Source organism: Etheostoma cragini, chromosome 11, assembly GCF_013103735.1.
Source record: "Etheostoma cragini isolate CJK2018 chromosome 11, CSU_Ecrag_1.0, whole genome shotgun sequence".
NCBI lineage: Eukaryota > Metazoa > Chordata > Actinopteri > Perciformes > Percidae > Etheostoma > Etheostoma cragini.
The window spans coordinates 14,377,473-14,390,279 of record NC_048417.1 but is presented as its reverse complement, the minus strand read 5'-3'; the positions used below and the strand labels follow the sequence as shown (position 1 = coordinate 14,390,279).

The 12,807-nt window shown below is 41.1% G+C and overlaps 1 protein-coding gene across 2 annotated transcripts; it reads left to right on the top strand.

Annotated features, from left to right (window-relative positions):
* The first annotated feature begins 66 nt into the window (after positions 1 to 66).
* Positions 67 to 8,481, top strand: hoxd3a (homeobox D3a). 2 transcript variants are annotated; one of them, XM_034885756.1, is made up of 4 exons: positions 67 to 479; positions 4,326 to 4,385; positions 6,106 to 6,655; positions 6,811 to 8,481. In XM_034885756.1, the coding sequence occupies exons 3-4, from the start codon at positions 6,208 to 6,210 to the stop codon at positions 7,560 to 7,562; spliced, it is 1,200 nt and encodes a 399-aa protein (XP_034741647.1). In that variant the 5' UTR covers positions 67 to 479; positions 4,326 to 4,385; positions 6,106 to 6,207; the 3' UTR covers positions 7,563 to 8,481. The 2 variants fall into 2 exon arrangements, with proteins under 2 accessions (XP_034741647.1, XP_034741646.1); XM_034885755.1 differs by having other exon boundaries at positions 70 to 479; positions 6,106 to 6,670.
* The last annotated feature ends 4,326 nt before the right edge of the window (positions 8,482 to 12,807 follow it).

The window sequence follows — 12,807 nt, the reverse complement described above, 5'->3', positions numbered from 1 at the left end:
CCCCCCCCTCCAATTATCAGGTCAGAGCAGCCTACTACAACGTACAGTGTGTAGCCACACTGACCTACATGTCTGAACAGCAATAAATGGGAGCCAAAGGCACTGCCATTTTCAATGACACTGCACCCAGTGCAGGAATACAACGTCGTTGCTCTCCATCCGGCCATATTTGATTTCCAGCTGTTTTTTTCGCAGAAGCCTCTCCGAGCCAGACAACCCCCCTAAGATATATTAAAGTGCGCTGTCTGCATTCAGAGATATAATCCAGAGACTATACCACTCCGCTCTCTATTCTCGACCACGTGATTGTCTAAATAATTAATGCAGCACGTCCCCCTAGAAACACGGCGTCGTCATTAATCGCAAGGACTCTATCAGACTTGAAAACTGAAGAGATCCCCCCAAGAAAATAATATCCGATACACGGCACTACCGTAACCCCGCACTGTAGCAACACATCCGAACCGATGGATGCTTGGGTAGGTAAATATTTCAGCATTTTTCATGTTGCCAGAGTTGGTAAATGACATATCAAATGTCGTGATATTTGATGAATTGCTGCCTTTGATGTGTGCGCTCTGAGCAGGGCTGTGTGTTGTGTAAGTCGCTGTATGCCTGTCTTTTTTTTTTTTAATCAAATGTGTTAGAAATGGTAGAATGTTTGGGCTTGCTGTTTACGCATACGTCTCGAAAAGGATTGATAGGATGAATGGTAAAAACTTAAGGGCAGTGACATGTATTTATGGCTGCTCGCTCTGAATAAATGCTCTTTCGGACACAGCTCGGTGTGGTCCCTCCACAGGGCCCACTGATTCTTTATTCACAATCCGTTTCAGATTTTTAACAGTTTACTGCAAAAATGCAACAATTTTACATTTAAGGAACAGCATTTAATTTATTAATTGCCAGTAGAAATGATCTTAACAGTCAACAGACAACAGATAGTCTCAGTTTTCAGCAAAAGGTAAATAATAGGCTGTTTATCTTTCATTGTTGCTTGAGGTGGATTTTCCAGTTTTTGTGTTGTTAGTGGGGGATGATTTGATTTTGATTTCCAAGAAGTCGTGGAACTTTGGGCAGGCTGACAGTTCTGCCTCCTTGTAAATCATTCTCAGTAACTCCTGAAAGGGTTCGACTCTGTTGTTGGGGGGGGGGGGGGGCGAAACCTGTAAATCTTTCACTTTTATTACCCTGTGAACATATGCTGCGACGCTACCAGTCCGGCATCCCTTCTTCTTATTCCTCTCAGCAACATAAGCGACCGCCGAAGCAGCCGACGCTCTCTGCGGCTCCTTAACCTCCTCTTCCATGTCATTCTGGTCTTTTCCAAAATATCTATTATTGGTTTTTAAACCTTTTCTATGTTTTTTTTTTTTTTTCCATTGCTGTGATTGCTGTTGAAAACAATGCGGAGAAGACATGGCTCTCTCACTCTTTGTGTTTTGAGCAGTGTGTGAAGACAGACACAACAAACAAAAGATGATAATGTGGTTTATTTGAACACAATCCAGTCCCAGCTGGAAGAAAAAACCCACATGTCGTTTATTTTGTAAATCATAAAAAAAAAGAAAAAATGCACATCCCACATCATCGCAGTTACTGGGCGAGTGAACAGGACATCAAAAGGAAATATAGTAGTATTGTTTCACAAAATTATCTAAATATTGAACACTGGTGCGTTTGAGGCCCACTTTGGACGTTTTATTGTGAAATTTCCTCGTAAGAGCAGTGAGGAGAAAATCTACAAAAGCCTGGAAAATCTGAAAATGTAACATTTAAAATGCAAAGAATTGTATTAATCTACCCAAACATACTGCACTGCATGGGCTAACTACTGCTCTGATAGAGAATGTGCAAGTCTTTATTATTAAAACCTTAAGAATATCATAATAAAATGTTTGTGTTTAAGTAATGAAGTGCAGGCGAGCTGTAATTCAGGAGGAGATGAAAAGAAATAGGCAGTGGGACATTTTCACACAGTGCAGATGAGGAAATAAACGCCACCCTTTATCAAAATGGATTGGTGAGGTAAGGCTCGGTTGTAGAAGAGAACAATCACGTGAACAAATATGCTTGTTTCTTAAGGCAGCGCCTTTATTTGCCGTCACAAAGCTTCCGAAACACCCAAAAATCCTAATGTACGCTCCAAAATGTGTACAGGCCTATCCGTTTTTGAATTTCTGTATATTTCAATGGGTGATTGATTGCCATAGGGTATTTTTTTTCTGGAATAAGGATACCTTGTTCGCTTTTTATTGGTAGTTGAATGCGAGTCCTTCCATTCTTTCGGGAATACTGTCTCCATTGGTATATGGAAATGTCTGAAAAACAGCAAGATCAGGTTTAGGACAGCATTGTGTACAGACAAAGGGTGAAGGATTTATTCTACAGACTGCGTGGAAAGGAACTGAGACCGAGAGGGAAGCTGGTTTATGATGAATTGATTCGCAGGTAAGCAATCGCATGGCATAAAGCAACCTTTAACCACGGGTTAATATAATGCAAGGAAATATTTATGATTTATTCCACTCAAGGAGGTGATGCTTGTTAATGTCGCTCTCGCCGGGGACCGTGCGGATATTGAGTCCAGCTACCTCTTCAATAGCAGATGTAAATATATATATATATATATATTTTTTTTAGAAAGCCGTTCAAATATTATCGACAGATTGAGCTCCAGCTGCCCTGCTGCTTTTCAGCTGATTTCACATTTCAATGAAAACCGGCTCGGAGGGAAGAAGTAGGAAAGGAACTTTTCTTTTTGACTCTTGGATCGTAAATCACATTAATTTGTTGTCTTATCGTCACAGTGGCGTTTGCCGTGATTTATGTGGTTTCAACTTCATGGCTTTGTTAACCTGCAACGTTATATTATACACGGATTCATATTGGATGTTTTGAGGGATTGCCGGGCTGAATAGTGAACAACGATAAAGGCAAATACTTCATTTTCCTACTATTTGGATACGATTTTGGCTCACTTGATTTCAGTTAATTAGAACTTATATAAAAGTTTAATAATTCTTCTTTGGGGTTGGAAATTTAAAAAAAATAATAGGCCTGAGAGGCAAAGACAACAACCGCTTATTTATTTTACAGCATGTTTAAGTTAATTATTCCCAATTTTGCTTGAATTCTGTTTACCTATTCTTAACTGTTTTACGATGGATTTGGGTTTAATTTATGTGCACTTCATCTTTATATCCTGGGCAGCTGCTGAATTTCTACAGAAATGAACAAAAGGCAGCATTACCCAAAGCAAATATTTTTCCTGCAACTGTTGATTTCACAATTTGTGGGCAGTTCGTATTTTCTCCAGGAAAAACCACACCTTGCATATAGCCTGGAGACAATAGCAACACACTGTTATCAACTGCAGTTATTTCTTGAATGTGACAAACATTTGTCAATAATAACAAAACGCCTCTCACGTGCTGTTAAACTTGAATATGAACACAATTTGAAGGGCTAAGCAGGAGTAACGACCAACTGGGATAATAACTCTCCACATTGAGTCCGGCCCATTGTGTGAACCAAACTTACCGTAACAACGCGTAGGCGAAAAACACTGCTGTTTGAAAAGAGGACCATGTCTGCTACTAGCAGCCCTGTGTGCTCAAAAAGCACTTCAGGCGCCGATTATCGACCAGCTTTTCAGATATTCCATGTTGAAGGAATCTTAAATCTCCATGACCATATTATAATTATCCCCAAATACGAGCAGGGAGACATGGGTGGTTTAGAGTTAAACATAAATAAATAAAAAATCACTGAAATGTCCTGAGGTGGTTCTACTTTCTGGCCGTCGGTCGAGCATCTTCTTTCAGTCCCCGCTGAAAAGCTGCATTAAAATTGAGTTGAGGGTTGAGTCTACTTGAAGCCAAACTGCTCGTTGTTCATTAAACTTTGCCTAAATGCTTAATGACCCAAAGGTCACATAAAAAGCTTATGACTGCTAAATATTTGGGCTACTCTTTGTGTAAGAAGTGCACATGTAAGACTTTTCTGTGTCAAGCTGAGACGGGAAGGGGGGGGTAGCAGCCCATAGGCCCATGTGGTCGTTGCAGTGGCAGTGTCTTCCAATTTAGCTAAATGAAATGGGTCCAAAAATTGAAAAAAGGTATGGTCCAGTATTCATTTGAATTAAAATGTATTTTAGCTCTGATAAATAAATTACCACATTTTTAATTATAGTTTTTAAAGTAGTAGGGAAGATTGGGCCTGATCATTTACCTTTTTATTTCAGTTATTTTTAAATACATGCATCAAATGTTGAGCCCATGTGATTGAAAATAAATTCTAATGTGAAGAAACTTCTCTTCCAGCTCGAGGTGGGAGCAGTGATGAATGCGTGAGGGATATAAAAGACATTTGCGCAAATTTCGGTGAGTAATATTTCTTTAATGAAGGGACTGGACAGCACAGACCAACTGCTAACAAGGTGAATGGGTGATTTGTTATTAGGCTACATATTAACGCTCCCAGTGCTTCACAGGAGCCTTAAATCACGAACACAGACATGAGGAGTGACTTTAACTCTAGTTGCTGGGGTAATTATTTGCACAGAGTCCCGTTCCAATATAATTCTACGTTTGCAAAGCTGCACAAATTCAGCCAACACCAGCGCACGTAAGACTATTTTTCCACACGAATATAAATCTATTAAAAAAAATAAAAACCACATAAGGCTAACTATGTTTACATTCCTCTCAAACATTAATAAAAAAAACATGCAAATTATAAAAATGTAAAATCAGAAAGAATTTCACCATGTCATCCCGCGTTTACCACATTTTTACCGATTCGTAATCGTCAATATTCCCTCTCTTTTAACCAGCAAAAACATCTCCAGTCATTCAGCTCGGTGTTTGGCTGCAGACTCGCGCCAGACAGAATGGAGGCATCGTTTATAAACTGGGCCTCTGTATGGGAGAAGTCGCGTATGAACGAGTAGGGAAATTCTTTCCCTTGCCTTCCTCCTACGCTTAGTTTTACACTTCTGAGGGCTGCGAGTCTTGAGGACTGTTTTCCTTTTCATTCCTCTCTGAGGCCGTTTACAACCATAACATTTGCGGTCATAAATTTTGCCGCGGTCCACACTGACAGGTGCAATTGTTATGCACGGCGCAGGCTTCACCTCCTCCAGCCACCAGCATACAGTACACGGCCCTTTGATATTTGTGTTTCAACTATTAGTTCAAATGCCGGCGTTCGTTTCTTTGTCATATTCTGAAAACAAATGTAGCTGCCATCAAATATATCCTGAAAATGTGATCATTTCTTCAGAATATTTTTGGTTTGTTAACAATTAAAGGTAGGCTACATTTTGCCTGACTGGGCTAGAGGCAGAAAACCAACCAATCAGCCAAAATATATAGGCTAAGGCATGTGAGTAAAGGGTAATGAAATATGTAACTCCCACCCCCACTCAACAAAACTCTCTCTCTCTCTCTCTCTCTCTATCTCTCTCTATCTCTCTCTTTCCACACACACACACACACACACACACACACACACACACACACACACACACACACACACAAACACACACACACACACACACACACACACATGTTTACCTACATTTGTGGTATTAACATTAATAACAAACAGTGGAGGAGATTAGTATTTGGCTTCCTTGTGTGTGTAAACATATGTTCCAAACGCATGTGTGAGACCTTGATGGGCTATATTTCTGCTGCAGGGAACAATGCATGACGGGCTTTGTCAGGGCTCGTGATTAGTGAAAAGGGTATTGTGTCTGTGTGTCAAATGCTGATTCAGCTTATTTCTGAGGGACTCTTTAAGGCCCCCAGAGAGTCCTTTCTAGCGCAAGTTAAACTTTAACTGTTTTGTGTGAGGAAAGGAGTCCAACTAGCTCAAATCTGGGGCTGGGAGATCTATCACTGTTGGACACTGCAGAGACAGTTGGTAGTTTCTAATTTAATGGCTGCTGTAGCCCATAGCAACATGAGCGGAGATTATCCGAATTGGTTCATTTAAATCCTGAATTTCGACCATGTCTAAGGTTAAGGAGGTTGCAGCTAATGAGTACAGGCCTTATTTATATGTGCCCTTATGACTCTGATATACTTCTCTGTATAGGTCACAGACTGGAGCAACGTTGGGAAACACCAATCACGTGAATAAACAACATCCATGCCATTGGATCGAATTGTTTTGTCTCATTGGCTTTGAATCCACAAAATGCAGAAAGCAACATACTACGATAACTCTGGACTTTTTGGAGGGTACACCTTCCCAAAACCAGACTCGTACAACTACGGCCCCGCACATCAGTCCTACCCTGCTTCTAACATTGAGAATGACTACCAGAGCTCAGTGTGTCCCATCCAGACGTCTGCTGTCAGGCCACCAATCCTCAAAGACAGTGACCTGAACGGAGACTGCATGAGGCAAAGCAGCAGTCAAAGCAACAGCAGCAGCCAAGCCACGAGTGTTGTGGAGCAGCAGGCAGCACCTCCACTGTCCGCATCCTCTCCCAGCTCCAACAGCTCTGCGCACCAGAAGAAGAAATCCCCTTCCAGCAGCTCTTCCAGTACTGCCACACCAACCCTCACAAAGCAGATATTCCCCTGGATGAAGGAGACCCGGCAGAACTCAAAGCAGAAGAGCAACAACTGCACCAGTGCAGGTAGAGACCATGATGGTGCGTGCATACGTTTTTTTTCTGGGGGCGGGGGGCACTGGGCCTTGTTGTGGGGGGGTCACTGGGCCTTGTTGTGCTTACAGTTTATGATTGCATTGGTAATACAAAAAGGCTAAGATGAAGCTGTGGTTCCTTTACAGGTGGCGAGGTGAGTGATGAGAAGAGCCCACCGGGACCAGCCTCCAAACGGGTCAGAACTGCTTATACCAGCGCGCAACTTGTGGAGCTGGAGAAGGAGTTTCACTTTAACCGCTATCTGTGTCGCCCTCGGAGAGTGGAGATGGCAAATCTGTTGAATCTCACCGAGCGTCAAATAAAGATCTGGTTTCAAAACAGGAGGATGAAATACAAAAAGGACCAGAAGTCTAAAGGGCTCGCACACTCTCCCCTGGGACACTCCCCGGATAGAAGCCCGCCGCTGAGTGGCCCAAATCACATTGGATACTCTGGCCAGCTCCAAAACGTGAACAGCCTCAGCTATGACGCCCCCTCGCCCCCGTCTTTCGCCAAACCCCAGCCAAACATGTACGGTTTGGCCGCGTACACGGCACCCTTGGGTGGCTGCATCCCACAACAGAAGAGGTACCCGGGCTCTGAGTACGAGCACCACGGCATGCAGAGCGCCGGCAGCTTTGCCAACGACAATTTGCAAGGCAGCCCCGTTTATGTGGGTGGGAATTTTGTTGATTCCATGCCAGCCTCGGGCCCCATGTTCAACCTCGGCCATCTTCCCCACCCCTCATCCACCAGTGTGGACTACAGCTGTGCCGCTCAGATCCCAGGAAACCACCACCATGGACCCTGTGATCCCCATCCCACATACACAGATCTCACCTCTCACCAAGCGTCTCAGGGAAGGATTCAGGAAGCGCCTAAACTCACGCATTTGTAATATGTGGTTTTGTGTGTGCGTGTGCGTGCGTGTGTGTGTATGTAGGCTATGTATGTGTGCCAAAATTATGTTGCGCTCTTTTTATTACCTCACTAGTCTAATAACTACACTCCAAGCGAGTCGTGTGTATTATTACAGTATTATTGATATTACGATTAATGCTATTGTGTAATTATTTTCTAAATAATACCGCTTTGCCCATTTCTCTTGAATATTTGGAGATGCGCAGAGGCAGACAATTGTTCCTCTTTTTTGTTTTGTTTTCTCAAGTGCAATGCGCAATTTTTGACTGAATATTTCATGCCGTTACTTGAAGGTAAGTCTTGTAGATCACAAGTAGAAGCTCTTTAGAGAGAAGGACTGTTAGGGACATTTACGTCTGTTTTGTAGGATCTCATTCCCCTCACGGGCATCCTATTTATTTATTTTGTATTATTTTGCTTAATCTTTCGTATTAGCATATAGCATATTTATTATTTAAGTACTTTTGTATTGCACATTATTTATCGTTTATATGCGAGTATTTATAAGTGTGGAGTTTTTTGTAAGATTGGACAGATCAGTGCACTTGGAAGTGTTGGCAAAACAGGGTTTGAAAAATGCGATGACTCGCAGTGTATTGTTAAAAAAAGAGCATTTCTAATTGTAAATCTGGGATAAATGGGGCATTTGATAGTGTATAAACACCACTATGTGTCCATGATTAATCTTGTCTCAAACCTAAAGCAAAACGTAGACTATCGAAGTATGAAATATTATACACCAGCATGTCATTTCGTGTAGTCCATTACTATTTTTTAGTTGTCTTCCATTGTTATTCATTTAGTTGGATATCCATAAATTTATGAAACCTTAATGATATTGAAATGTTATATTTTATTGTGTTTAACATTTTGTAAATAAAGTGCTCAAACTTGTATTTTTGATTGCATTTTGTTGATTTTGTAAAGCAGCCTGCAGCAGTGGTCACCCACCGTTTCTGATTATTTTGATTCCTCCCAGTGACACTGTCAGGTAACAGTAGAGGCTTATTGACTCCACAGCCCTACTGCACAGTCCAAACAGGGAGAGCCAATCAATAATTAGACACCAGGATATCTAAAACTCATCAGACGGCTCTATGCTTCCAATGCAAACTGCATTTCAGCAGGATAAAAGGCTCTGGAGATTATTGATGTTTCATTGGTTTGAGGGAAGTTAGTCTATGGGCTTATTGCATCTTCCATATGTCACTTATCGTTTTTTAGACTTGGCCACATGATTACCTTCCTATCTGGTGGGACAAGCTGTCTAATTGATGATTACAAATATTTAAAATAATGACTCGTAAACTGGATGAAGTGGAAGTATAGAAATATGGCCATAGACTGATGGGTACGGCAGAAGAGATTGGTGACAACACAAGTAAAAGAAGAAAAAACGTGCTTTGACATTGGAAATGATGCAACGATGGATGTGCATGTATTTGTGCACTTGCGCGCGCGCGCGTGTGTGTGTGTGTGTGTTGTGCGTGTGAGAGAGAGAGAGAGAGAGAGAGAGAGAGAGAGAGAGAGAGAGAGAGAGAGAGCAGTTCATCCTTTATTGCTCCTGGAGAGCCATTTCAAAGCTCATTAATCAAAAACTCGTCGCTTTCAGACTCCTTGCTGATCCCTCCTCCTCCTGAACAAAGCATTTGCATTCCAAATCCAAGTAACACATTTCAAACCGAGCAGCCTCAATCTTTAATGTTGGGGGAGAGTTTAAAAAAACAACAACCCTACTTTGGTCACATAGTCTGAGATGATACATCTCTGGATTTAAGAGCGCATTAAGGCAAATGAAATCCTCATCATGACTTTAAATGCGTACAGGTCCCACAGTACCAGTGTCCCGAAAAGTTTCAGCCAGTTAACTGAACCTGGCTTGCAACCTAAATTATTTAATAACATAGATTTTATATTGATTTCATCTTATTTCATAATTAAGGCATTGCTGGATTGTGGCTATGGGCTACAAATCACCTCGGTGTTCAGTGCATGGCGGCCATTTTAACCCTGGGTGAGCTCTTCCTTCTGTCTTCTCCCCCACTGCAGCTTTCTGCACCGCACTGGTCATTCATTGAGACCCTAGCATCTTCATTTAGTAACATTTGGAAAACTGTTCGACCCACCCCCAGAACAAGCTGAATGTTTGGCTGATAAATTAATTGTATGTAACCCAAAAATATTTTCTGTTATCTCCATTATTTTGAATGGAAAATCAACTGATTAAAATAAAAATGCATTGGAAAACGCAATAAAACATATTTCTGGTAGGCTATGCCAAGATCTATTTACATTTTTAAATATAAAAATATAATGTAAATTTTCAATTACAAAGTCTTCAACTTAATGGCGAAAATATAGGTTACCATGGAGAATCAAAGTAGGAAATATATAAATCCAATCACTGCTGTAGCACCAAATGGACCTAACTGAGATTCAGATGTTATCCTTGCCTCTTAGGCCTTTATCTGTGATTGAACATGGCGATGACATCAAATTCAACAATGTGGCATTTTAAAAGGAAGTTTCACGCAATTTGGAAAATAGCAGCAACGTAGTTCCTTTGATTAAAGTTGCCCTGCAAGAAAAGACCAGTTTGTAAAGTGGGGTCTGGTTAGAAAACTATAGACTATGGTCTTTTGTTGCTATAAATGAGTCTGGAACGTGTTGCATGTAAACGAAAAAAGATATGGGCGGAAATATGCAGTTGTTTTAGGTCATGCATACATTTGGATTTGCAATTTAATAATTGAATCACAGCCATAAAACGGTGAAGCACTAAAAGCTGTGTTGGAGCAGGCAGCGCAGGGAGCTCATTTTGTGTTCCTGATTGGATAAAAACAGAGAAGACCACGCCTGCTCAGTGGAGGGTAATATTTACATATGGGGAAGTAGCCCTACTGTAGGCTAACTATTAATGCGAACAAGAGGTGTTAGCAGCCATGGCTCATTTAGATACAGGCTATCTTACCTGGAGACCTGGTTGTTTAATTAAACCATAGGTAGGCTATTTTTTACATGCTTGTAGAACAAAAGAGATGCAGTCACAGCTGTTTTTATAATTAATGAATTGGGTGCAGGAAGAAATATTCCATCCCACTGCACCAACACTTGTTCTTTAATCAGACCTAGAAGAAAGTTGGTGGTGCACACAACATATCGCGATGATACCTCTGTGCAAGTGAGCAGCATTCATCTCCATCCCGTAAGAGAGCTTTTTTTAATTATTTTTTTTACACGCGCAGCCTGGCTCGAGACACAAGAAGGAGCAGGAGTTGTGAAAACGCCGCAGAAAAAAATGAAGGTGATTAAGAAAATGTTTCGTTCTGTGACTTTTATTGAACTGGTCCTTTCGAAGGAAGTTAATGTGGATTATCACCGGATCAAGACTGAATTTCACAACAAAGCAGTTGACGGAAGTGAACAGAGAAAGGATTTTCATCTCAACATAATCTGACACAAACTGTCAGAACTGCTCCGTAGTTTGGTTTAGACCTAAAGAAATGCGTGGAGAGAGGACGTGAAAGAAAAGGGGCCCTGAAGGTCTGCTTTGGTTTTATCACTGCATCCCTAAACTCAGAATTCTGTTCTATAACAGAGCAGTAGTTTATAGTACCTGTCGGGGACTTCTGCTGCTGTCTCTAAAACTGAAAAGCTCCAACTGTGATGATTTTAGGAAAGTTACTGTAAAGTGCAGGAGTTGTTATAGTGGTTGACTTTAATGTTGTCACCGGTTACAGCTAATACACAAAAAACAGCTTTAAATGCCTTTTTGCAGGAAACAGTTAATGTGCTTAAATATACATTTTATGATACTGGGAAAGTTAATAGATTGTTGCTTTGGGCCTGTGTTCGTTTGTGTTTAATGTAATTGCTACACGTTTCTAATGATAACAGCATTCCTTCTAGTATCATGCCATTGTGTGATGTAAAAGTTGCAACAAATGAAATTGCCAGTGACCTCATTTAATGTATATTGATAAAACAGAATGTAGTGATAACTAAATGACCCATTTTTTCCTTCAAATAAAGGACTTAATTTCCCTTTTCATTGTGTTTTTTCATCTGCTGCACGTTTACTCCTTTGAAATAGTTATTCAAATAGTCAGTCAAAATTTGACAATTCACAGTTGTCCACACACAGTGCAATTTTGCACAGTGCAAAGGGTTCTACAGCCTAAATTTTGTCTCAGTCCAATAAACTGCCATTTAATTTCTTTCCTTGTTTGTGTTGATGTTCGGTAATTCTTTGCTATCAGACACGAGGAGGAAGGACAGCTGATCTGTATCTCCATCACACACCCTGGCCCTCTGTAAATACTGACAGAGGATGTGACTGTTAGAGAACAGCATTGTCAGAAGTCCTTCCTGTCCTCTGCCCTCTGCTGTCATTAAGGATTCACCGCACAGTATGTAGGTGAATGAGCAGAAGAGGCACACATTCTGTTCTGTGTTGTTTGTCAAACCATAAAGCCTGCACTGCATTTTCCTTTTGAAAGGAAGACGGCTATACATCAACTGCAGGGCTACCTCAGATCCATGTGAATACTCATCATTTGTGTATTAGTTGCAGGGGGGCTACGTCTGTCCTTCTAAAAAGAGCATATTGAATGGAAAACTTCTGCCCACACACAGAGCAAAGTAAAATCATCACTAAATATTTAGTTAAATACTGGACCATATCCACTGAGGAACAACAAGATCTACAGTTCATCTCAAGCACCTACAAAGCTTAAAAATGAATCTTTACCCTGCCAGCTCCCACTCTCCTGTAACTGGCCTCTGCAGCTGACGGAAATGGATTTCCAGTGAAGTGTAGGTGGTCCTTTGTTTTGCACACTCAGTATGCCATAACAGCTGGGATATGGGTTGGTCCATGCAAAATATAAAGAGGAACCACAAAGAAAGATGAGAATTGATTAGAGACTGACATTCTGAATCTTATTCCTTAACACAGTGAGTTTTGAGTTGAGCGTATAGGCTTGCTGTTTCATCTAGCACTTCAACCGCTCAGCCTAGAATAACTGTAGCTGAGGAACCTCCCTACATTGATCATGCATGTTGTCACAGAAACTGATGTGCGTGGATTTATCGCAGCTCTTATGTGTTAGTGATAGTGATATAATTGTAACTAAAATAAATGACTCACTCCTCTGGGTATGATTTAGAGGGCTTGGCCAAAAGGCTCTTCTCCTCCTTCCTTGTGTGAAAGATAGCTCACT

Bases quoted from the DNA above. Each gene is read 5' to 3' on its own strand.
- hoxd3a (XM_034885755.1), top strand. From the start codon at position 6,208: ATGCAGAAAGCAACATACTACGATAACTCTGGACTTTTTGGAGGGTAC. The intron at 6,671-6,810 runs GTGCGTGCATAC...GTTCCTTTACAG, and splicing joins TGCAGGTAGAGACCATGATG to GTGGCGAGGTGAGTGATGAG.